We start from the raw sequence: 27,168 nt of genomic DNA on the forward strand, positions 1-27,168 counted from the left end.
GTGGATATTGGCAATATCTTTAACAATTCTCGTTTATAATCATTAATAATATGGCTTCTTCTTAACAAGATCTTAGTCTATGCTGTGTTCTGTTAATTAACGGCACTTGTCGTCAAATAATCGCAAAAAGCTTTGTTACTTCTTAATAAACAAAGTATCAGCTTTAAAATTATTCAAAATTCATAACGAAATACAAGCAATAACGTCTAGGTTACGTATGTATTTGCATCGCGAGCTCCGCCCCGCTGTGTGGGTATATAAGGAGCAGCACAAGCAACTCACGTTCAAGTCTTTGCTGAGGAGCTGAGCCCAGTGACCCTGCCGTTCAGCGGAACAGCGATGTAGCAAAGGGACATATCGTCTCCGTTTCCTCCTTCAGGGAACGAGGGTTACATACGTAACCTAGATGTTCCCTTTCAGTCGGTCACGTTCTACGTTACGTCAGAAAGAGACTGATGAATGGGGTCCCTTACAAAACGCCACATGGCTGTCTTCCAGTGACCCGTGTGAGTGATAGCACCCTGTCATAAGGCCAGCACAAGTGAGGGCCTATACCTGACACAGAATACACTGGGTAGCATATTCCAACTGGACGTATGCTAGCAGGCTGCCTGCTCATAGGAGGACTTACAAAGGCAGGTATCAACCGAGAGGTGGTGATACACATTAATTCTGAGGTACCCAGTCTGCAGGGTGGAAGTTTCAACGACAGAGCTGGCAAGGTGCTTGCCAAGGGAAAGACACATGCTACGAAGAGACTTACTGTGGAAATACACACGTGGGATTGCCCAGAAAAGGGGAATCACAACACATGGAGGCACCTAGTCCCACACAGGGCTGACCGAAGGGGCATGTACGCAAGTGCTGGACATCAACAGTGCTGGAGGAACCCAGGGTTCTGAACTGAGAAACTCACCTGAAACGAATAGCGCACGCATCCAGTCCATGGAGTGAAATGGCGCAGCAAGCGGATTGACACCGAGCAGGTCCTTACTGGCCCGAAGTGGCGAGAACCCAGGAGGACACGGGCTCTACACGGAGATTGTAAAATAGCAAACGTGTTAGGTGTCGCCCAGCCCGCAGCTCTACAAATGTCTTTTAGCGAGGCGCCATGCGCCAGCGCCCAGGAGGAGGCTACACTCCTAGTTGAGTGAGCTCTCACCCCTAGGGAGCATGGCAGGTCTTGAGCCTGATAAGCCAGGACAATAGCATCCACTATCCAGTGGGATAACCTCTGCTTGGAGACAGCCTTTCCCTTCTGCTGACCTCCGTAACAAACAAAGAGCTGGTCTGAGGTCCTGAAGCACTGAGTTCTGTCTACTTAAGTGCAAAGCGCATGTACTGGACAGAGCAACGCCAGGGCTGGGTCTGCCTCCTCCGGGGGCAGCGCTTGCAAGTTCACCACCTGATCTCTAAAAGGAGTGGTGGGAACTTTGGGCATGTATCCAGGCTGGGATCTCAACATGAGAGTTGCCCGGCCCGAATTCCAGGCACGCTTCGTCAACTGAAAATGCCTACAGGTCCCCGACCCTCTTAACCAAAGCCAAAGCCATCAGGAATGCAGTTTTCAGTGAAAGAAACTTTAGCTCTACTGAGAGCAAGGGTTCGGAGGGAGCCCTCTGCAGTGCTGATAAAACAACAACGAGGTCCCAAGAGGGAACTTGATGAGGGCGAGGCGGATTGAGCCTCCTGGCCCCTCTCAGGAACCTGATGTCCAGATCATGCTTCCCAAGAGACTTACCATCAACAGGGTCATGGTGAGCCGAAATGGTGGCCACATAGACCTTCAGGGTGGAAGGAGACAGCCTTCGTTCCAACCCTTCCTGAAGAAAGGAAAGCACTGACCTGATCGGGCATCTCCAGGGGACTTCACAACGTGAAGAACACCAGGTGACGAAGAGGTTCCACTTCAAATTATAGGCATGTCTGGTAGACAAGGCTCTAGCCGAGGTGATGGTAGCTACCACCTGAGGTGGCAAGGTACCTAAACCTTCCGTGACCCATCCAGAACCCACACATGTAGGTTCCAAAGATCAGGACGCGGGTGCCAGAGGGTGCCCCGTCTCTGAGAAAGCAGGTCTTTCCTCAGAGGAATTGGCCAGGGAGGGGCTGTAGCGAGGAGTACAAGTTCGGGGAGCCAGGTCCGGCCGGGCCAAAAAGGCGCAACCATGAGGACCTGCTCCTCGTCCTCCCTGATCTTGCACAACGTCTGTGCAAGAAGGCTCACTGGGGGAAACACATACTTGCGCAGGCCCAGCGGCCAGCTGTGCGCCAGAGTATCCGTGCCAAGGGTGCCCTCGGTCAGGGAGTAAAACAACTGGCAGTGGGAATTTTCTGGAGAGGCAAACAGGTCTACCTGAGCGTCTCCGAAGCGTTCCCAAATCAGCTGAACTGACTGGGGGTGAAGTCTCCATTCCCCGGGGTGAGACTGCTGATGTGAAAGCTTGTCGGCTGCACGATTGAGCCTGCCTGGAATGTGAATGGCACGAAGCAACCTCAGATGCTTCTGACTCCACAAGAGGAGATGGCGAGCGAGTTGCGACATGCAGCGGGAGCATAGATCACCCTGATGGTTGATGTACGCTACGGTCGCAGTGTTGTCCGTACGGACCAGAACGTGCTTATCCTTCAGCAGGGCCCTGAAGCAGTGCAGAGCAAGCCATACTTCTAGCAACTTGAGGCAATTGACATGCCACTGAAGTCAGATGACAAGAGCCTCCTTGCCCACCATCATCGCGCGAACACCCCGGAACCTGGGGGGATGCGGGGCGAACTGAATCGCGTAGCAGAGCCTGATCGTTCGGATGAGCCAGCGGGACAGGCTGGGGAGTTCTAGCCAGGCTCCCAGAAACCGATCCAGCGGGGTCAAGGGAACTACAGGCGTACCCACAGTGGGGCAGCGAGTCAGAACAGACAGCCCCGGCATGGGAGGCATAGCGTCCCTTAGCGGGGGCAGAGTGCGAGCACTCGTCTGATTCCAAGTGGCAAAGAGGGCATGAGAAGGCAATGCGTTCTCGAGCCGGCTCTGCGTGGAAACTGGCAAGGGGAGAGGGGAACGAGAGCGGCAAGGAAGCACGTCGCCAACTGTCGTCCGCGGCCTCTTGGGAACCGGAGGTAGAGAAAACCGCTCTTTTAATGAAGGTTTGGGTACAAAAAGAAAACGAGAACAAAGGATTCTCCCCCGGCCCTCCTCCGGGGGAAGGAGTGGTCCTGCTACCATCTCCTGATGAGCTGACATCCCCAACTCCAGGTCGCCCATCTCAGGAACACGCTGCCCTTCTGCAGCCATCTCCTCGCCAGGGTGAAGGCTGCTGCTGTGGTCGAGCTGCTGTGGCCGAGCGGGAGTGGAGGAGACCACAGGGGGGCACCCTCGACGATGAGCAGGCTGCGCCAGCAGCAGTGGGGAGGCAGCAGCGGGCTGCCGGGCCGGGATATGTTTAATGGCCTCAGACTGCTTCTGGGTGGCAGAAAACTGCTGGGCAAAATTCTCCACCGCGTCGACGAAGACGCCAACCTGGAAGGTCAGGTAGTTGAGGAGCTGAGTCCGATCAGACTCCCTCATGTCTGCCAGGTTTAGCCATAGGTGGTGCTCCTGGACCACCAAGGTGGACATCACCTGACCCAAGGAGCGCGCAGTAATCTTCGTCGCCCGGAGAGCAAGGTCGGTAGCAGTGCGCGCCTCCTGCAAAACCCCTGGGTCAGCACTGCCCCCGTGCAGCTCTTTGAGCACCTTGGCCTGGTAGACCTGAAGGGTGGCCATGGCGTGCAGGGCAGAAGCGGCCTGACCCGCAGCTTTGTAAGCCTTGGCCACAAGCGTGGATGAGAACTTACAGGCCTTGGAGGAAGGCTTGGGACCACCACGCCATGCGGAGGTGCTCTGACCCGCCTTGTGATGCGGCGATTGACATTTGGTCTTCCTCCTGAGCCCCAAATGAGATGTCAGGATCCTGAGAGGGTCCAGCAAATTCATCTGGAAACTCAACTGGCTGTGGCGTTTATGAGGGTGTGTGGCCCGGGGAGGCTGGCTCGTCGGGGAAGCCCACACGGTAACCCTCAGATCACCCTGGCCACCAGTCGAAGTAGCCCTCTTACGAGAAGAGGAGCTAGAACGGGGTGTGGCAGAGGGGACTCTATACCTTTTAAGGTAATCGAGTCTCGATCTTAACGCCGAGATGGTCATGTCCCCGCAATGAGAACATGAGTCATCCATGAACGCAGTCTCAGCGTGCTGAAAGCCCAAACACGTGACACAGCGATCGTGGCCATCATGAGGAGCCATATATTGACTGCACCCAGAAACACACGGGCGGAATAACATCTTTAAAAAGATGCAAACTCAACCCGTTTACTCTTTAAGAAATAGGTAATAGCTCTTTCAGTGATGCTGAAGCGCACAGGGGAACGCGGGAGCTGAATGCAGGAAGCTCAGACGAACTGCTGAATCGCGCCACCACACCAACACCAGCTGACTCGCTTGTAAACACTCCGGTGAAAGCAGCAAGTGATGTGCTCGGCTCCGAAGCGAAAGCTTGAATGCGAGTTGCTTGCGCTGCTCCTTATATACCCACACAGCAGGGCGGAGCTCGCGAAGCAAATCCCGCAGACCAAGGTACATTGTGTACCATTGGCTCGTTTTGTTACCACTCGAAGGTGATTGGGCTCTCGGGCAAGACCCCATTCGTCAGTCTCTTTCTGACGTAACGTAGAACGTGACCGACTGAAAGGGAAATACAGTTTTGTTTTTGGCACTCTGTCACAGTTTACATTTGCCACTCTGTCGCAGTTTACAGTTTACAAGCGATCGGCAGGCGCGATCGCTTTAGCACCTCAGTTCAAGCGGCAAGTAACCCATTTAATCTTTCTCTTTACTACAATAATACATAATGAACATGAATTAACACTAAATGGTAGCCTATGTTATACTGAAATGTCTCATGTTAACGCTCATTTAGTGTTTCAAACTGCCGAATATGTGTAAAGCTTGTAAACATTGCAACGTAATATACATTTACCTCAGAATAACCCTTCGGTGTCCATAAGCTCATCAGTCAGCTAGAAAAATAACTATAAAGAGGAGCATTTTGATATATTAATGTGCTATTGAATTTTATATTTTTTACTTAACCTGTTGTCATTATTCAACTCCTCCTATAAAATTGCATTTTACTAATTACGAAATACAGACTAAAGTGTGAAAGACATACACTCTTAAAAATAAAGGTGCTTAAAAGGTTCTTCACAGAGCCATTTTTGGTTCCACAAAGAACCATTCAGTCAAAGGTTCTTTAAATAACCATCCCTTTCTCAACTTTTTATAATCTGAAGAACCTTCTTTTACCACAAAGAACATTTTGTGAAATGTAAAGGTTCTTCAGATGTTAAAGGTTCTTTATGAAACCATTTAGACAAAAAAATGTTCTTCTATGGCATCGTGAAGCACCTTTATTTTTAAGAGTGTATGACAACATTTATAGGATGCACTGAGGAGGAGCCCAAACTACACTCAGTGGCCAAGTGATGCTTATGCTCCATGATACTGGTACAGATAATGAACAATTCTTTGTGACTGTAAAGTTGGAAAAGACATTTAGTTCCCACTTTAAGTGAAACTTAGTTGAAGATTGAAGAGGAGTGGACCAACATCCCACAGGCCACAATTAACAACCTGATCAATTCTATGTGAAGAAGATGTGTTGCACTGCGTGAGGCAAATGGTGGTCACACCAGGTACTGACTGGTTTTCGGACCCCCCAGCACCCCCCCCCCCCCACCCACCCGGACCCCCAATACAGTAAAACTGCACGTTTTAGAGTGGCCTTTTATTGTGGCCAGCCTAAAGCACACCTGTGCAATAATCATGCTGTCTAATCAGCATCTTGATATGCCACACCTGTGAGGTGGATGGATTATCTCAGCAAAGGAGAAGTGATTACTAACACAGATTTAGACAGATTTGTGAACAATATTTGAGAGAAATAGGCCTTTTGTGTACATAGAAAATGTCTTAGATCTTTGAGATCAGCTCATGAAAAATGGGGGCAAAAACAAAAGTGCTGCGTTTATAATTTTGTTCAGTGTATATACTCAACTGTTTTCAACATTGATAATAATCAGAAATGTTTCTTGAGCAGCAAATCATCATATTAGAATGATTTCTGAAGATCATGTGACACTGAAGACTGGAGTAATGATGCTGAAAATACAGCTGTGAATCACAGAAATAAATAGCAATTTAACACATTCACAGAGAAAACAGCTGTTTTAAATAATAAAAATAGTAACAATTTTGATTTATGATGCAGTAAATTTATTGCTTTTAACAACATCTTGAAAAACTTAACAGCTCAAAAAAAGCAAGACTATGTTAAATTCTGACATAATTACTGATATTGATCGTTTATCAGGCTCTGATAATTGAATTAACATCATATTCATGTGGTATTCATCTTCACCACTAGATGTCTGTAGAGCGCTGTGTGGAACACTATAGAGTTCAGCCTAAAAACAGCTGAAAACTGAAGAACTACCAAGCCTTTCATATACATTATACATATACATAGGGAAGAACAAGATGTCAGTTGTAACATCTACCATTTCAGTGTCTCAAATGTTTACCTGTGTGTCTGTAAGAAATTAGCTGTTTAAAAAAAAACAATTTATGCATAAATGATGTTAATTAGTGCCAAGTACGAACTTGTACTTGCACACCAAGAGTGTTGTTACAATTTACCATAAAATCTGTTCTTGACCTGTAAATTCTATTTATAAGTCTAATTATATTACGTATTTGTGAAAATATTGATATATACATATATCCAAGAATCGATTTATCTCTGTTGTTTTCGATTGAAGGAACCTAATCTCACCATGATGACTGCAGGATCGGTCGTAGAATGTATTCTTCTCATAATATGAAGCTTTATTTGTAAAAAAAAAAAATAATAAATTGACGATACATGAATTGTAATTTTGTCTGGTTTGCCCATGAAATTAGTCAAAGCCCACAGCTCAGCAGGGACATGCATTTATCACATGAATTAAACATGACATGAAGTGTCTAAAATAAATGTGCACAGTTTAGCTGAATTATGAAGTTTACTCTGACTGTGTGCTTTATTAACAAACTGAAACAAAATAAGCAGATCATTAATAACTGATAGATGGACTCTGGGCCACTGATCAATGCTCATGACTTTTTCTTTTATAATTGTCATTGGCTGATAGAAATGTTTTTAAAAAAATAGCATTTTAGATGGTAATAAGATCGAACCCCTCGATGACGTCATGATCAATTCTGTCGTGCAGATCTCAAAATTGTAGACCAGTTTCACTGTAAAATAACCTCTGAATTATTTTTTTAACTGGTTTGTTAAAACTATCTATCCGAATCAGGAAACTAATCAGGCTTCTAATCACTTTTAGCGAGCATGAGGGAGGTGAATGGTAATACAAATTTTAAAATGAAAATAATCTTTTATCTCACAACTCTCGTAATTACGGCTTTTAGTGAGCATCTCAAACGGAAGGCTGCATCCTAACATTCAGATGATCAGTACGTTTGAGAGACTCGCATAGATATGCTTTGAACTGAAAAAGGCTCTGAATGAGGAGTCGATTCCTCTTGATTCTTGATTCCCAACGCCTCGGAATCGATTCCCAGCCCTACTGTCCGGGAACAGATGGGGAAAACACACACACTAGACAATCAATATGTGAACAAGTACATAACCAGCCAGTGTTCAAAACTATGTGCTACCTTTAGCCTGATTCACAACAGTTATCTTATAATAATGTTTTGTAGTTTGAGTGTTCTGGTAGGAACTGGAGGGAGATTCGAGCATACCTCAGCATCATTACATCACGACTGTAAACATGAAGAAGTGAGGATCCTGCAGGAGGAGGATCGGTTATAGCCTTTTCTCACAGCAGCTGAATAATTAAACATCATTTTGATGAAGGATTGTAATCCAGAAAGGATTATGTGTTTATGAAACACATGTTAATGAAATTAAATTACATTCCAGTTTTAAATGTGCATCTGATTACAGATAGCCTGGGATTACACAAGATTTGTGATTTGATATTTGAAAGAAAACCTGTTCAAAGGGAGCATAGTTTGCTTTTGGGGTTAAAAGAATTTATTAATATGAAATTTGAATGGTATGACAATTAGAGATTAGACTGTACAGAAATTGAAATCTACACACTTATACTCACAATGCAATGCTGGTGTTGTTAACATTAATCATTTGAGAATAAAGCATAACAACTGCTCTCTGAGCTTTTTGTCACTTTAATCAGACTGAATAAGCTCTTTTGCACTACAATCATTATATCTGCACTGTTTACTTCACTGGTTTGCTCTCTATGTGCCATGTGCCTTGTGCTGCTTTACTTATCTTTCTTTTTACATGACCTATTTGTATATTTGTGTAGTTGTACTTTATATTTTATTATCTGTATTTAATGTTCTACTGTTAGTGTTATCTGTACGCACCAAGGGTCTGAGAGTAACACAATTTCAATTCTCTGTATGTATGTACTGTACATGTGGAAGAATTGACAATAAAGCAGACTTGACTTGACTTGACAATAATAATCATTTGCACGGTTTGATGTGATAGGAGCTAATCAATCATTCGATTAAATCACCATTGTGGCGTGATTCATTGTGATGTTTTTTCCTCAGTTGGTCAGAACAAACGTGGCAGACTGGTTACTTACTCGTTCAGATGACAATATACGGTGAAAAATCTTATTTGGGTAATAAATTCCAAGACATAGACTAGAATCTGTGATTGCTAAGCACAGTAAATATCCACACACACACACACACACACATTCACCTCAAAACATTAGATTCAAGATAATTCCGCAAAAAGCTGCGTGTCTAGCGTTAAGGGAACAGTGGATGCAGTTTGTATCTCCGGGAGAGCAATGGAGTTGTGCACGTGTTTGAAAGCATTACCTCTTAGAAAATCTGAGACAGCTCTTCATCTACCAGGATTCCACTCTTCAACACTGGATGGACCTCCAAGATTCCCACAACCTGATCTTACAGTGCATCTGGAAAGTATTCACAGCGCTTCACTTTCAACACATTTTGTTATGTTACGGTCTTATTCCAAAATGGATTAACTTGATTATTTTCCTCAAAATTCTACAAACATTACACCATGAATGTTTTCTATGAACCTTTCAGGTAAACTGCTTACACGTGGACCATATAAACACAGTCTTAAACTTTGTCATTTAATCACCTGTGGCAGTGACACACTCCACCAAACTTTAATACTTTCAAACTTATACTTGGCAATAAAGCTCTTTCTGATTCTGATTCTGTAATAAATCTAGGATCTCACTGTGAGCCTAAACATTTAGAATGTAGAAATGTTAAAAATGCAGAAGTGTTTTTTGTGATGTCCTTACATTAATGCACCACTAGATGGCACTCAAGCTTCTTGATTTAGATATATGCATGGGAAGTAAGTGAGAAGAGTAAGAAAGAATGCTGAGCATGTGCATGCATGTTATCCTGCTTGTTCATGATAGTAATTAAAGTTTACTAAGATAAATACACAGTCTTGTGCATCTTGTCTACATGAAGACATAACAAAATTGGCGACGAATTGGCGATTTTTTTAACAAGATTTCCTGAGGATGGCATCAGTAAGTGCACCATTTCCCAGTCCTTTTTTGCCTTGTCCCGGTGAGCCTGCTATACCACTAGTAACATGGCTGAAGATGTTTCAGAACTACATGCTCGTCATCAATGCTACTGGAGATTCCTGGCCAGAAGCCAGAAAACGGGCTTTGCTTCTTCACTGCCTCGGAACTGAAGGTCAGAGACTGTTTTATACATTGCCCAATACCGGTGACAATCTGGCAGATGCTATTAAAGCTTTGGAAGAGCACTTCACTCCAAAAAGAAATGTGGTCGTGGAAAGACATGCCTTCAGGAAACGAGTGCAGAGGACAGATGAAACGGTAGTGCAATATATTGCTGCATTAAGAGATTTGGCGACTACTTGTGAATTTGCTGACAATCTTGATGATATGCTGCGTGACCAGCTTGTAGAAAACATTGCTAACCCTCGCATTCGTGAAAGATTATTAGTGGAATCTAAATTGACACTGGAGATTGCAATTACAATTGCCACACAGCTAGAGGCCGCTGATGCTCAGGCAAAATCAATGGCTACAAGCAACCCTGCTCCAGTACATGCTGTACATTCCACTCCTACTTCTGGACGACAGCGTCCTAAAGCCAAATTCAAAGCACGTACCTCATCAAAACCCTCTGCTTCTGCTCTGTCAGCTCGGACATGCTTTCGCTGTGGCTCTGCTGGACATCTTGCAAACGCACAGAACTGCCCCGCAGCATCTGCTAAATGTAAGAATTGCAATAAGACTGGACATTTTGCACGAGTCTGTCGTTCTGCTCCTACTCATTCAGTGCATTCAGTTGAATTACCAGAGGTCTGCATTCTCTATCTACCTGGAGCAACGGACCGTTTGATGTGTGATGTGATCATAAATGCCACACCTGCTGCCATCCCTGTGTCTCTTCAACTCACAGTGGACTCTGGTTCATCAGTGTCCATCCTGCCAAAACAATTATATGAGCAGCATTTTCACACTGTGCCGTTACATGCTCCTACTGCTCGTTTAGTTACTTACTTACAAGAGCCAATTTCAGTACTAGGATGTTTACCTGCAACGGTATCTAAATATGGCCTTACCTGTCCTGCACACTTCTTCATCGTTGACAATGGCACAGCTTTGCTAGGCATGGACCTGATTAAGGGACTCCAGCTTCGATTTGATGGAAACACTTTGCTGCCGCCACCACAATCTGCTTCAGTCTGTGAACTCTCCACTCCTCCATCACAGCGTACTACATTGGGCTGTGTGAAAAATTTTACACACAAGGTTAACATTTCTGACTCTGTACCTCCTGTCAGACACAAACTGCGTCGCTTACCTTTCTCTGTGAGAGATGCTGTTTCCGCAGAACTGGAACGACTCTTGCATGCAGGTGTAATTGAAAGGATTGACTCCTCTCCATGGGTTTCTCCAATTGTTGTGGTCCAAAAGAAAACAGGGGGGATCCGCATGTGTTTGGATCTGCGAGGGCCCAACAAGGCAGTTATAGTAGATAGCTACCCATTGCCACACATGGAGGAGATGATGACATTATTGAAAGGTGCAACTGTATTTTCAAACTATTGACTTGGAAAGTGCATACCATCAGGTACCTCTTCATGAAGACCTAACTGCATTCATTATACACGAAGGCCTCTTCAGGTTTTGCAGGGTACCTTATGGCTTGGCATCTGCTCCATCTGCATTCCAAAAGATGATGGTTGTCATTCTAAAAGGACTCCAGAATGTAGCAAATTATCTGGACGACATCATTGTGTGGGGACGCACGCTACAAGAGCATGATCAAGCACTACAGAATGTGCTGCAACGTCTCAAAGATGCTGGGTTGGTGCTGAATGAGTCTAAATGTCAATTCAGAAAGCAGAGCTTGAAGTTTTTAGGACACATGGTGACGTCACAGGGTATTCAGCTGGATCAGGAACATCTCTCTGCAATAATCGATGCACCTGCACCATCGGATGCTGTTCAGTTGCGTTCTCTGCTAGGCCTCCTCTCATGGTACAACAAATTTATTCCCAATTCTGCTTCCGTACTGATGCCTCTGCGTGCATGCCTGAGAGATGAGAGTGGATTTCGCTGGTCTGATGAAGCTCAACAAAGCTTAGCTGATGTAAAAAAGCTACTGGTACACAGTCCTGCACTTGCACTATTTGACCCGGGGCTGCCAGTGGTCATTTCTACTGACGCATCTGCTTACGGACTAGGTGCTGTCTTCGCACAAATATGCACAGATGGTCAAGAACGTACTGTCGCTTTCGCATCCAGAACACTCACCTCAGCTGAACAGAAATATTCCACTGTTGAAAAGGAGGCTCTGGCATGCGTTTGGGCAGTGGAAAGATGGAGGACATACTTGTGGGGCCGCAGATTTACTCTGCGTACTGACCATCAAGCCTTAACAACGCTGCTGACCACAAAAGGGACTGATAGAGCTGGTATGCGCATAGCCCGGTGGGCTGCTCGGTTGCTCTGTTTCAACTATACGGTTGAGTATCGTGCTGGATCTGAAAACCACACTGCAGATTGTTTGTCCCGCTTGCCCCTGCCTCTTACTTCGGATACTGAGTCGGATACAGAGCCTGAGTTTGTTGCTTTACTGTCCACTGGTCCGACTGCTATATCTCAGGATGAGTTTGCTGCTGCCTCTGCTCACTGTTCTGAACTCTCTGCACAGCGCACACAAATTGCGATTGGATGGCCTCCATCTGCTGCTGCTTTGGATCCTGTTCTTCGTCCGTACTACAAACTCAGACATGAGCTCAGTGTGCAAGCTGATTTTGTGTTTAGAGGGTCTCGATTAGTGGTACCTGGGGAACTGCGTGAGCCATTGGTACGCATTGCACATGAGGGCCATCAGGGGATTGTAAGAACAAAGCAACGCCTGCGTGAAATGTATTGGTGGCCCAAAATGGACACACTCGTGGCAGAGAAAATTACTGCCTGTCAGTTATGCCTTTCTCTGGATAAAACTGCGAAAGCCTCTGCTGTTCCACTCCAGCCTGTTCCTTTACCTTCTGCACCTTGGGAAAAACTGGCGATAGACATCGTGGGCCCTTTCGAGACTGCCGTTTGGGACTGTCGATATGCTCTGACACTCACTGATTATTATAGTAAATGGCCCGAGGTAGCCTTTACTGCGTCTGTTGCAACAAAACAGGTGACTGCATTTCTTACCTCTGTCTTCAGTAGACACGGCAACCCGACCACTCTGGTCAGTGATAATGGGCCTCAGTTCACTTCCCCAGAGTTTGCTGCGTTCCTGAAAGAAAGAAACATTAAGCACATTCGCACATCAGTGTATCATCCGGCTGCAAATGGAGCTATTGAACGCTTCCATAGAGTTCTTAAAAGTACAATTCAATCAGCAATCCTACAATCAGCACCATGGAAAACAACAGTGACTGACTTCCTGCAGATCTATCGTGCTACACCTCATGCTGTGACAGGTGTTTTCCCCCTTCGAATTACTTCATGGAAGGAAAATGCATACCCGCCTCAATGTCCTGAAACCCTCACCTTCTGGTCATGAGCCTAAACAATTGCAGAAGCGTGTTTCATCACATCAGGATGTCATGAAATCTCGCTTTGACCACAAGCATCGTGTGCATCACTTTTCTTTCCGAAAAAGGGGATAAAGTGCCCGTTAAAAAGTCTGCACATGTACCAAAAGCCCATCCAAAATTCACTCCTCCAGTTGAGGTTAGGAAAAAAGTTGGCCCTTACACCTACCTCTTGGATGATGGAAGGAAGTGGCATGCATCGTGTCTCGCACCCGTGCCGACTAATGCGCTGGATAATGGACTGACCAACAATGCTGAAAAACTTGAATTCCCTCTCATGTTCCATTGTCTGGAAATTCAGTGTCTTCTGATGCTTGTCCACGGGAGAAACGTCAAAGACGTGAGCCAGGTTGGCTAAAGGACTATGTATGTTAGTCACAGAAACTGACATGGACTTTTGCAACATACATTACACACACTCACATGGAAAGTACTGAATAGTAGTTGAGTAGTTTGGTTCATGTTGCTCATTATTGTTAATGCTTGTTTGCATTCAGTTAATGTGTTTTAATAATTCGTATACATGTGAAATTGTTGATACATTACAGATCTGATGTTCTTTATTTTTTGTTTCATGCCAATTGTTAGTTACAGAAAGAATTCATTTAACTGAGAGGGGAATATGTGATGTCCTTACATTAATGCACCACTAGATGGCACTCAAGCTTCTTGATTTAGATATATGCATGGGAAGTAAGTGAGAAGAGTAAGAAAGAATGCTGAGCATGTGCATGCATGTTATCCTGCTTGTTCATGATAGTAATTAAAGTTTACTAAGATAAATACACAGTCTTGTGCATCTTGTCTACATGAAGACATAACATTTTTAAATGATTTATTTTTTCTACAACTTCGTTCTGTTGAATAAATAATTTGACATTGTTAACGTTTTTCACTCTGTGGAGTTTAAAGACGCTTCCTTGCGTCAGCGCTCGTGACACAAATAAAAAACGAAAGTAAAAGTACATTTGAAGTTTCGCCATTTTAAACATCCAGAATCGATTCTATACGGAATTTTATACAGATTCTAAAAGTCTTTCATAGGAAGCTTTATAAAAAGATAAGCCAAGAATGTACGCGTAGAAGCCGGTGGAGTTTGTGAACATTAATGAAAGTGCAGGTCTCTGCTTTAAATGTGACTTGCGCTTTCATATTTTCTCTGAAGGACGAAGTAGTTCTGTGATATGTGTTTGATATTTTAATTTAAGCAAATGAACGTGGCTTCATTGGTGTTTGGTGCTGTCTGTGGTTTATTTTATCAGTTGTTAACACGACTAACACTATTGTGTATCTGAGTGAACTCTGCGTCTCATGAACCTGTTTCTCTCAGGATCAGTTCAGCTGAATTATTGTGTTTGTTCATCATTTCATTCAGAGTCAGTGCTGGACATCAGATTCTGGTCCATCATGGAGGACGCACAAACATCCAGAGATGAAGAGTTTTCTCCAGGATGCAGGTACTTTGAATAAACACTGAATTAAATCACTATTTTAATGATAGTAAATGGGAGTCTCCATTGTGTTTTTATGTCTCTATATTTTTTAGATAAAAAGTTATTTAAACAAAAAGACCGTAAAGCCTCATCATGAAGTGCTCTTTGATGAAAATACCTAATTTATGATTATCATCATGAAGGATTAAATGTGTTTGTTATAGTTCAGTTGATCAGAAGAGATCAGAAGCAGAGTCCAGCTGTGTGTCTCTGAGGAGTGACTGGTCTATGGATAAACCAATGCATTTTAAGAGTGGAGATACACAGACTGATCTCAGGTATGATATTTCTATAAAATATGATTATAGTATGGCATTTTATATTGTGAAAACACTCAGTTCAATTTTTTTTTGTTGTTGTTGTTATAACAGTGTTTACAAATGAAATGATCATGAAGTGCTCTTTAAAGTGGGGAGAGAGGGGTAAGATGATCCATGCCCTGTATCTTGCCAACTGTACACTTTTATTGTCATATGACCACATACTTTGGAACCACCCATAGTTTCTGCCAGACTGTGAAAAGAAGAAATACATGGGGGGAGTGGAAGGCACCCAATTACTTTACAAACAGTTTTTGGCTTGTCAAAGTAAAATTTTAGCATAACATATGTAGTAAATGTAGTAAATTTATCCAGGTCTAAAAATATTTATGATGCATATAAATGTCATCACTGCTGTGCTAATGACACTCAACTCTACCTCTCATTCCATCCTGATGATCCGACGGTAGCTGCTCACATCTCAGCTTGTCTAACAGACATTTCTTGCTGGATGAAGGACCATCACATTCAACTCAACCTTGCCAATAGAGAACTACTTGTGGTTGCAGCAAACCCATCGTTTCATCACAAGTTCACCATCCAGTTAGGCACATCAACCATAACTCCTTCAAAAACAGCCAGAAACCTAGGAGTTATTATTGATGCTAACTTTCTCAGACCACATTGCTAAAACTGTCCGGTCCTGCAGATTTGCTTTATTCAACATCAAGAAGATCAGGCCCTTTCTTTCAGAACATGCTGCACAACTCCTTGTTCAAGCTCTTGTTCTGTCCAGGCTGGACTATTGCAACGCTCTCTTGGCAGGTCTTCTAGCCAGTTCTATCAAACCTTTACAATTAACCCAGAATGTGGTAGCAAGATTAATCACTTTTACAGACTTTTAAATTAAATGTTCCCTCCTGGTGGAATGACCTGCCCAACTCAATCAGAGCAACAATCATTTGAACCAAACAAGATAATTTCAGTCTTGCTCTCATTAAGACTTAAGAAATTACTAGCAAGCCAGAGTTTCAGTTTGTCTAAGCAGTCAAATATAGGCTTAAAGGCAAGCTTATCATCACACTTTATAGGCAGATAAATTTGTGTGTCGTCAGCGTACAGATGAAAAGATACACCATATTTAGATAAAATAGAACCCAAAGGTAACATGTAGAGATTAAACAGTACCGGGCCAAGAATAGAGCCCTGAGGGACACCAGAACGTAGCTGTTTATTAGAGGAAGAATGGTGCCCAAGGCAGACAGAGTAACTCCTATTTGTTAAATATGAGCGAAACCATTGGAGCACCGTACCCCAAAGACCCACACATTTTTCTAGACGTGATAAGAGAATGTTGTGATCGACCAGGTCAAATGCAGAGCTACGGTCTAGCAAGACCAAAGCAGCAGACTGCCCAGTATCAGTTGTAAGCATTACATCATTCATAACTCTTAAGAGGGCCGATTCAGTGCTGTGACGGGCTTTAAAACCAGATTGAAATTTCTTGTGTACAGGTGCTGGTCATATAATTAGAATATCATCAAAAAGTTGATTTATTTCACTAATTCCATTCAAAAAGTGAAACTTATATATTATATTCATTCATTACACACAGCCTGATATATTTCAAATGTTTATTTCTTTTAATTTTGATGATTATAACTGACAACTAAGGAAAATCCCAAATTCAGTATCTCAGAAAATTAGAATATTAATTAAGAGCAATACAAAGAAAGGATTTTTAGAAATCTTGGCCAACTGAAGAGTATGAACATGAAAAGTATGAGCATGTACAGCACTCAATACTTGGTTGGGGCTCCTTTTGCCTGAATTACTGCAGCAATTTGGCATGGCATGGAGTCGATCAGTCTGTGGCACTGCTCAGGTGTTATGAGAGCCCAAGTTGCTCTTATAGTGGCCTTCAGCTCTTCTGCATTCTTGGGTCTGGCATATCGCATCTTCCTCTTCACAATACCCCATAGATTTTCTATGGGGTTAAGGGCAGGCAAGTTTGCTGGCCAATTAAGAACAGGGATACCGTGGTCCTTAAACCAGGTACTGGTAGCTTTGACACTGTGTGCAGGTGCCAAGTCCTGTTGGAAAATGAAATCTGCATCTCCATAAAGTTGGTCAGCAGCAAGAAGCATGAAGTGCTCTAAAACTTCCTGGTATACGGCTGCATTGACCTTGGACCTCAGAAAACACAGTGGACCAACACCAGCAGATGACATGGCACCCCAAACCATCACTGACTGTGGAAACTTTACACTGGACCTCAAGCAACGTGGATTGTGTGCCTCTCCTCTCTTCCTCCAGACTCTGGGACCCTGATTTCCAAAGGAAACGCAAAATTTACTTTCATCAGAGAACATAACTTTGGACCACTCAGCAGCAGTCCAGTCCTTTTTGTCTTTAGACGCCTCTTACGCTGTCTGTTGTTCAAGAGTGTCTTGACACAAGGAATGCGACAGCTGAAACCCATGTCTTGCATACGTCTGTGTGTAGTGGTTCTTGAAGCACTGACTCCAGCTGCAGTCCACTCTTTGTGAATCTCCCCCACATTTTTGAATGGGTTTTGTTTCACAATCCTCTCCAGGGTGCAGTTATCACTATTGCTTGTACACTTCTTTTTCTACCACATCTTTTCCTTCCCTTCGCCTCTCTATTAATGTGCTTGGACACAGAGCTCTGTGAACAGCCAGCCTCTTTTGCAATGATCTTTTGTGTCTTGCCCTCCTTGTGCAAGGTGTCAATGGTCGTCTTTTGGACAACTGTCAAGTCAGCAGTCTTCCCCATGATTGTGTAGCCTACAGAACTAGACTGAGAGACCATTTAAAGGCCTTTGCAGGTGTTTTGAGTTAATTAGCTGATTAGAATGTGGCACCAGGTGTCTTCAATATTGAACCTTTTCACAATATTCTAATTTTCTGAGATAATGAATTTGGGTGATTTTCCTTAGTTGTCAGTTATAATCAACAAAATTAAAAGAAATAAACATTTGAAATATATCGGTCTGTGTGTAATGAATGAATATAATATACAAGTTTCACTTTTTGAATGGAATTAGTGAAATAAATCAACTTTTTGATGATATTCTAATTATATGACCAGCACCTGTATATTGTTATCATTCAAAAAAGGCAAAAATTGGCTCAGGACCACTTTTTCTAAAATTTTTGAGAGGAAAGGTAAATTTGAGATTGGGTGAAAATTACTAAAAAGAGTAGGATTCAAATTTGTTTTTTTTTTTAAGATGAGGCAGAACAGAGGCATGTTTAAGGCAGTCAGGTACAGTCCCAGTAGAAAGACATTTGTTGATGACAAACAACAAATCAGGGCCAATAGCTTGAAAAACTTGCTTAAGAAAATGTGTGGGAATCACATCCTGAGGGCAGCTAGCAGGTTTTAAACCAGCAACAATCTCATTAAGAGAGTCCAAGGTGATAGGCTCAAAGACAGACCATGTAGAAGAGCAGAGAGGAACATCAAGTGGTGTATAGGCTGACAAAGGCAATAGAGATTTTATCCGTGAGATTTTATCATTAAAATATCTTGCAAAATCGTCACAAAGAGAAACAGATGTCACAGGAAAATGATTAATAGTGGGATTGAGAGCAGAAGCAATAATTGTGAATAAGGCTTTAGGCCTAGTAGTGTTACTTAAAATTACCTCTGAGAGATATATACGCTTAGCAGCTTTAGCAGCTCACTGCTCATCTGTGTTCATCAGCATCTAGTTCAGAATATAATATATTTGGTTTTTGAGAGACTGAGACGCACAACGCGGCTGTTTGATTGGTGATCCGTTATTCATTTTTGAAGCCTAAGGTATTTGGCTTCGGGCACACCCCTAATTACTACATTATATATTTTAATTTTAAATGCAACATAGGCCTAGATAAAGTCATAGAAAGTAACAGCTACACGCAATATTGTAATCCTAAAATTCACGTCGTACTTGCAAACTCTGTGCATGCATTATGGTTAATGCATGCTCGAGTAGTCGATTGTTTCCGACAGCGCCGACTAGTGGTTGAAGTAGTCAATCACTTGACTACTCGACTAGTCCATGCAAGCCCTACCACAGGAACACTTTTTTTTTTTTTTATAAGAAGACATACATTCTGATCATTTAAAATGATAGGAAACATCCTGAAGTAACATTGGATACTTTGACTGTACTTCTGTGTCATCTTCCCTTATCTTGAGGACCACATAAGTAAAAAGTGGCTCATCTTGCCCCACTTTCCCCTTATATATATATATATATATATATATATATATATATATATATATATATATATATATATAAATGCGTTAACGCATGTGATTAATTTTACAATCCTTAACACATTAAAATAATTTAACGCAGTTAATGCACAATTACTGAAGCACAATTTAAATTCTAACCCTTTAACACAATTTTGCTTCTCCGGGAAAGTTTTCAGTCCAATGATCCAGTAAGCGAATTCGTTCAGACAATCTTTAACAACGACAATAATAAAAAAAAAAAAGAAACATTTGAATCCAAATAAATGGTCTATGCTTAATTTCATGAAGTGCACGATTAATCGTGATTAATCACAGAAAAAGGGTGTAATTAATTAGATTAAAATTTTTATTTGATTGAAAGCCCTATTATATGTATATATATATATATATATATATATATATATATATATATATATATATATATAGATTAGTGGTGGGCCGTTATTGGCGTTAATGTGCTGCGTTAACGTGAGACTCTTATCGGGCGATAAAAAAAATATCGCCGTTAATCTATTCTCAAGGTTGGGTTGGGAGCTGGGTCTATACTACGCAAGCTTTGATGACTTTCACCGTGATAGTTTAGCGCGGATGTATACCTAGACGAATTGCACTGTAGGGGGCGAGAACGAGTCTTCGAACCTGTGTGTATGCCTACTGTGAAATTACCAAGCTTCCCAAAAAAAACCTCGACAAGACTAACGCCTGTTTCACACATACTCCGTCTGCAGTGCGTATGCAGTCCGTGTGTGTTACGTGTGTGGTGCAGAAGCAGCACGGACTCATTGTGCTTTCACTCAGGACGCGTTTGCAGTCCGCTACTGATCCGCGGCTGTTTAGTCCACAAACACAACATTTGTTCATTATTCTATATTTCAAACCATGTATAAAAAAATAAAAAAATAAATAAAAAAATGTGACACTTATCACAGGCCAGTAACAATCTTTCCTAATCATAGACATTAGTTTAAACTTAATAAATATAAACAACATATTATTCATGCATTTGACTTCTAGGTTTGTATAATAAGCTGCTCAAGCAAGCGACAAAACATTTAAACACAACAATTAGCCTACATTTCTTGTTGGGATATCGTAAATATTTAAAATTAAAGCACCACTGACAGAAACAGTCGACTCTCGTGCCTTTTGCATTTAAATCTTTATTACAAGCAATCGCACGGTTCTTAATGAACTTTGTCTTTCTGCTTCCATAAAAGTGCATAGGCCTATATCATGTTGCATCGTTTATCTAAAGGTGCTCTTTTTCTTGTTTTAAACCTAGCTAAAAACCCATGTGTTGCATGTGAAACACAGTAGGCTTTAATTAGTATACATTTATTGTGAAATTACTGCATTTCCGTGTCAATCCATGTAAATTTTTACCGCGAACAATGCGCTGTCATTTTAATTCAGCAAAAATAGACTCGGTACGTAAACGATCGCTGCACTGCTGCAGACGCACCGCTCCTGGAACGCACTGACGGACCACAACCACGTGAACGCTGGAATCCGTTAACATGGGTGCGTAAAAAAAAAAAATGCAATGCATACGCATTGCAGACGGAGTATGTGTGAAACAGGTGTAAGGTTGTTTGCAACTTGTGCAATGCGGAATTAGTTTACTGTAGGAGTTCTTCCAGTCTCAAGTACCACCTAAACGCAAAGCATCCTTTAGCTAATGCGGAAGATGCTGGGCCAAGCAATGTAGCGCAGGGGAAGAGTCGTCGTCAAACTACTATGTTTGAGTGCAGCACAGCTTTATCAGTACTAACAAGTACATCTTATTGAACATAATTTGAATGCCTTCGGCAGAATTCAAATGAGCCATTTTAATCTAGATTAATCTAAATCCAAGATTACAGTGAGATTAATCTAGATTAAAAAAATTAATCTATGCCCACCACTAATATATATATATATATATATATATATATATATGTGTGTGTGTGTGTGTGTGTGTGTGTGTGTGTATGTGTGTATGTGTGTGTGTTGGCAAGTTGTCATTTATATCGCAATGCATCGTTTCTAACATATTTGCATCGGTAAAAACCGATTAATTTATATATAATTACTAGTGGATGCGCTATACTTTTATTATATAGAAAGTGACCAATCATCCGTGACCAATATTTTATATGTAGATTGATTTCCCCTCTCTAAACTGTTTCTCAAGCGTGTTCTCTCATCACCGCTGCTGCTGCGTGAATATGATGAATCACAACACTATGGAGACCCACGGAAAAATGGGGATTAAAGTCCAAAACATGACTTGAAATAACCTAACAAATCAGTCGGGGCTAAAACGATTCCATAAACGAAAAATTAAGTTCACACAATCTCACTCATTTGTGTACACTTATTCTTAAGCAGACCTTAATGTCGATCATGGATCAAATCGATCTACCATGGCAAACAGCGAATATATTTGTGCCGTTTAAGGCATCTGAGGTGTTGTGTTTTCCTCAGTGCATAACTGACATGTCACAGGTATATTTTTCATCTGTAAATGTTAGAAAGTCATGCAAACATATTCATTACATTGTCAGGAGTGGGCGAGGCTCACGCGAGCGAACGAGCGCTGCTGCACGCATGCGCACTAAACAGACGGAGCGCAATCAAATAGCGCAATAATTCAGAGTAAAATGTACATTTTGATGAAGTATTTTTTGTTGGACATTAAATGTGTCTTTTGTAGAATTTTAAACCTACATATAAGTGTATTTTTGTGATAGTTGTGTAATAGTTCTATGTTGTGTAATAGTTCTAATAGTAATATGAGTGTGTTTCATATAGCAGTTAAAATAGTCATTTTCTTTATTATTTATTTTCATTTTTAATTCAGTGATTTGAACTTTTAATTTAGTTATTTTAATGCTTTAAAGAGCAATTTTAGATTGTAATGATCTGCTACCTGTTCTGCAAACTATAAGAGGTACAGCTGTCATAAAATAGAGAGAAAGGCTGCATGGCTAGAAACTGTAAAAAAATAAATAAATAAAAAATAAAAAAAAAAGGGTCAAATAATAGTATGTGAGAGAGTGGTAATATCATTTTGATCCTATTGGTCAGTGTTAGAGGAACTCAGCTTAGTCTGACAGTTAACTTGCTTTAGACCTGGGACCTGTTTCATAAAACAAGTTTACCAGATAAGTCAGGTTTATTTCAGTTAGCCTGACTTATTGTCAATATAAATAAGTCAGAGTAACTGCAATAAGCCTGGCTTGTTTGGTAAACTTGTTTTATGTAACAGGCCTTGAGGCATTAAAAGTGATCATATTTTCTCCATTGCATCATATTGCATTGTGTTGAATCAAATCGAACTGAAATCATACCGCATCGCATCTGTAGCTGCTTCATATGCATCTTTGATGTAAAGTATCGTTGGCTATGCATCGAGATGCATATCGTATCAGCCTGAGTCATGAGATGCACATCCCTAGTGTGTGTATGTATGTATGTGTGTGTACTTAAATATGGTAATTCAAATTATTTACTTTAATCTCCATCTGTTATAGTTTAGTTGATAAGAAGAGATCAGAAGCAGAGTCCAGCTGTGTGTCTCTGAGGAGTGATGCGTCTATGGGTCATCCAATGCATTTTAAGAGTGAAGATACACAGACTGATCTCAGGTATGATATTTCTATACAAATATTATGGCATTTTATAGTATCAGAACAGTGTTCATAGTATTTTCTAAAGTTTGAGAAAATTCTTTTTGTATAGTGTTTATTGGCATTTCTTCATCTTTATCTGAAATGTTAAGATACAGTATGTAATGTTGGTCACGCATATTTGTGAAAACACTCAGTTCAATTAAACATTTTTGGAATAAATGAAATGATCATGAAGTGCTCTTGATTGTTTGAATAATGTATGTACTTTGTTAAATATAGTAATTCAGATGATTCACTTTAATCTCTCTGTTATAGTTCAGTTCATCAGAAGAGATCAGAGTCCAGCTGTGTGTCTATGAGGAGTGACACATCTATGAATCAGTCATTAGATTATAAGAGTGAAGAAACAAAGACTGATCCCAGGTCTAATATTTCTGTAAAAGATTATTTGAATATGATACAGAATACAGAAAAGACGTTGTTATCATTAGCTTATTTAATAATGCAGTATTTAAATTTTCCAGCCATGAAGTCCTCAAGACGTTTAGATCAAATCTGCTGAAGAAGTTTGAGCGTCTGTATGAGGGCACAGTGACGCAGAGAAACCCAACACTCCTGAATGAGATCTACACAGAGCTCTACATCACAGAGAGTGAGAGTGGAGAGATCAGTAATGAGCATGAGGTGAGACAGATTGAGACACAATCCAGGAGAGCAGCAACAGAGGACACAGCCATCAAATGCAGTGACATCTTTAGACCTTTACCTGGACAAGATAAAGCCATCAGAACTGTGCTGACAAAGGGAGTCGCTGGCATTGGAAAAACAGTCTCTGTGCAGAAGTTGATCCTGGACTGGGCTGAAGGGAAAGAGAATCAGGACGTCCAGCTCATATTTCCACTTCCTTTCAGAGAAATCAACCTGATGAAGGACAAAACACTCAGTCTTTCAGATCTTCTTCATGTCTTCTTCCCTGAAACTAAAGAAATGGAAATATCCAGTGATGAATATAAAGTGTTGTTTATCTTTGATGGTCTGGATGAGTGTCGTCTGTTTCTGGACTTTAAGAGCAAAGTGAAACTGTGTAATATATCTGAATCAGCCTCAGTGGATGTGCTGCTGGTGAACCTCATTGTGGGGAATCTGCTTCCCTCTGCTCTCATCTGGATCACCTCCAGACCAGCAGCAGCTGATCTCGTCCCCTCTGAGTGTGTCCATCGAGTGACAGAGGTACGAGGCTTCAATGAGCCACAGAAGGAGGAATACTTCAGGAAGAGAATCAGTGATCAGAGTCTAGCCGACAGGATCATCTCACACCTGAAGTCATCAAGGAGCCTCTACATAATGTGCCACATCCCAGTGTTCTGATGGATCTCAGCCGCTGTTCTGGAGAAGATGTTGAGTCCAGCAGAGAGTGGAGAGATTCCCAAGACTCTCACTCAGATGTACACACACTTCCTGATCCTTCAGACCAACATCAAACATGAGAAGGACTATGAGAAGAAGGTGACAGATGAAGACATGATCCTCAAACTGGGGAAAGTGGCTTTCCAGCAGCTTGTGAAAGGAAACCTGATCTTCTATGAGGAAGACCTGAGAGAGTGTGGCATTGATGTGACAGAAGCATCAGTGTACTCAGGATTGTGCACTCAGATCTTCAGAGAGGAGTTGGGCTTGTATAAGGGGAAAGTCTTCTGCTTTGTTCATCTAAGCGTTCAGGAACATCTAGCAGCTCTATATGTGCACCTCTCCTGTACAAACAACAACAGAAATGTGTTTGACCAGAGTTTGTGGTCTAAAGTTAAAGACTGGTTTCAACTTGTTTCATTATCTGAGCTGCATCAGAGAGCTGTGGATGAGGCTCTACAGAGTAAAAATGGACATTTGGATCTTTTCCTGCGGTTCCTTCTGGGTTTGTCAGTGGAGTCTCATCATATTCTTCTACAACAAATAATGAAACAGAAAAGAAGCAGATCTGACAGCAATGAGAAAACAGTTGAGTACATCAAGACAAGGATCAGGTTCATCAACTCTCCAGAGAAATCCATCAATCTGTTCCACTGTCTGAATGAACTGGGTGATCATTCACTAGTGGAGGAAATACAACAGTATCTGAAATCTGGAACAATAAAGGAAGCCAAACTCTCTTCATCTCAGTGGTCAGCTGTAGGTTTTGTGTTGTTGACATCAGAGAACAAACTGGACACGTTTGATATTAATGAATTTGTTGGAGTAAATAATAAAGCTGAAAAACTGAATGTTCTTCAGTATCTGCTGCCTGTGATTAAAGTTCAGTAAGTATCTCTGAGAGTATCTCTGTATCACTTTACTGTTAAAGAAAAGAAAAGCACAATCTCATAATAATAGTATCAGTTAATGGAGCAATATGCAAGCATACTTGAAACACAGACTTTAATGACAACATTATAAATCTTCCCTGATTAATATTATTATTTTTAATTTCTGAAATTAATTCATTACTAGTATTTAGCAGATTTTTAGAGACACGCTGGACTCTAAAGCACCTGCCAGTCAATATCTTTAATGTGGATTAGTTTGAAACCAACAAGTTTAATATTATAAATGAGTTAGTACTTAAATTATGTGGATTTGATCCACGGTAAAGCTCTTTAATGCAAATTTGTTTATTACCTTTTTTATTATTAATAAAATTAATGTTTTCTCTGTTGCACACTGAGAGTTTGCTATCCTGAATCTGTATCATGTCCCACTTGTCTTTTTTCACCTCTTTTTATTTAAGTTTTTGTTTAATAAGTGTTTTCATCTCTCTTCAGTTTGAGTGATTGTGGCGTCACAGATAAAGGTTGTGCTGCTCTGACTTCAGTTCTGAGATCAAACCCCTCACAGCTGAGAGATCTGGATCTGAATAATAAAGCAATCAGAGATTCAGGAGTGAAGCTTCTCTCTGTTGTACTGGAGGATCCTCGATGTAAACTAGAGACACTGTGGTAAGATCATCTCTCTCACAGTCACGCATTATTGACTTCTTTAAGTCCTAATCCCTTAATGTAAATTTTAGAACTACAATTTAGAAAATCAGCTTTTTACTATATCTCAGCATAAAAAATGTTTCTGATAACTGAAGATGAAGCTTGAATAAGGCATGTGATAATTTACATCATACAATTTAATTTAATGATAAAAACTGATAAAAAAAAACCAAACAGATAATGAGGGCTTTAAACTGCAGTGAGCTAAATGTTCGAGCCGTTCTGTGTTTGTAGGAGACTTATTTGACACAATAATGACTTTAAAGGATCTTTTGGAGTAATTTCTTAGCCAAATTTGATGTGTGATTAATTTGTGATTAATTAATTAGCACATTGTGTAACTAATTACATTTACACAATTATTACCTAATTATAATATAAAATCTGACCTGTTTCTCCTGTTTTTGACCCAACAGCCATTTAGTGGAAGTTTAGTTACTTCTGGTACTTAATTTTGTAGGATTTTAGGATTAATATTCATTTTCTGGCTATTCTTTTTACTTATTTTTGTTCTAAAATCAAAATCAGCATGTTTTTATCATTATTATTATTATTATTACTACTACTATTATTAAAGGTGATTTAGTTTCCTCCTGTAACACACTATCAGTTTATACAGTGATTAACAAACATGACTAATGAAGATAATCTTTCCTCTGTGCCTCTGTTATTATTAAACTTCCAATATAAATAGAGATTTGTGAAGCATGGGTGTTGAAAGCTTTTTTAATATATATATATATTTTTTTTTATCATTTTCACTAATGTGATAAAACTCCAGTGGAAATGTAGACATATTTACTAGTCTGTTTAGGATTGTGATCTGTACCTGTTGATCTGATCTGATCTGAGAGAGTGAAGAGTGTGTTATTGTTCTCTACAGGTTGAGTGATTGTGGCGTCACAGATGAAGGTTGTGCTGCTCTGTCTTCAGCTCTGAGATCAAACCCCTCACACCTGAGAGAACTGAATCTGTCTGAGAATAAACTAGAAGACTCTGGAGTCACACTGCTGTCTGCTGTACTGGAGGATCCTCACTGTAAACTGGAGAAACTGTGGTAAGATCATCTCTCAGATAGTCACGCGTTATTGACTATATCTCAGCACGCACACACACACAAAAAATGATTCTGATAACTGAAGATGAAGCATGAATAAGGCATGTGACAATATTACATAATACAATTTAATTTAATAACAAAAACCAATAAAAACCCAAAAGATAATGAGGGCTTTAAAGGCACAATTTCAAATGTTCCACCGCTAGAGGGCGCATGTCACGTGTCTTTATTC

The 27,168-nt window shown here is 41.1% G+C and overlaps 1 protein-coding gene across 1 annotated transcript in view; it reads left to right on the top strand.

Annotated features, from left to right (window-relative positions):
* The first annotated feature begins 14,182 nt into the window (after positions 1 to 14,182).
* Positions 14,183 to 27,168, top strand: part of LOC109045254 (NLR family CARD domain-containing protein 3-like) — a 29,528-nt gene continuing 16,542 nt past the window's right edge. Inside the window, 6 exon segments of the mRNA XM_042737737.1 lie at positions 14,183 to 14,683; positions 14,884 to 14,997; positions 22,767 to 22,880; positions 23,181 to 23,288; positions 23,390 to 25,159; positions 25,661 to 25,834. Coding sequence (XP_042593671.1) covers positions 14,538 to 14,683; positions 14,884 to 14,997; positions 22,767 to 22,880; positions 23,181 to 23,288; positions 23,390 to 25,159; positions 25,661 to 25,834 — 2,426 coding nt within the window. The 5' untranslated portion in view covers positions 14,183 to 14,537.

Source organism: Cyprinus carpio, chromosome B14 (genome assembly GCF_018340385.1).
Source record: "Cyprinus carpio isolate SPL01 chromosome B14, ASM1834038v1, whole genome shotgun sequence".
Taxonomy (NCBI): Eukaryota; Metazoa; Chordata; class Actinopteri; order Cypriniformes; family Cyprinidae; genus Cyprinus; species Cyprinus carpio.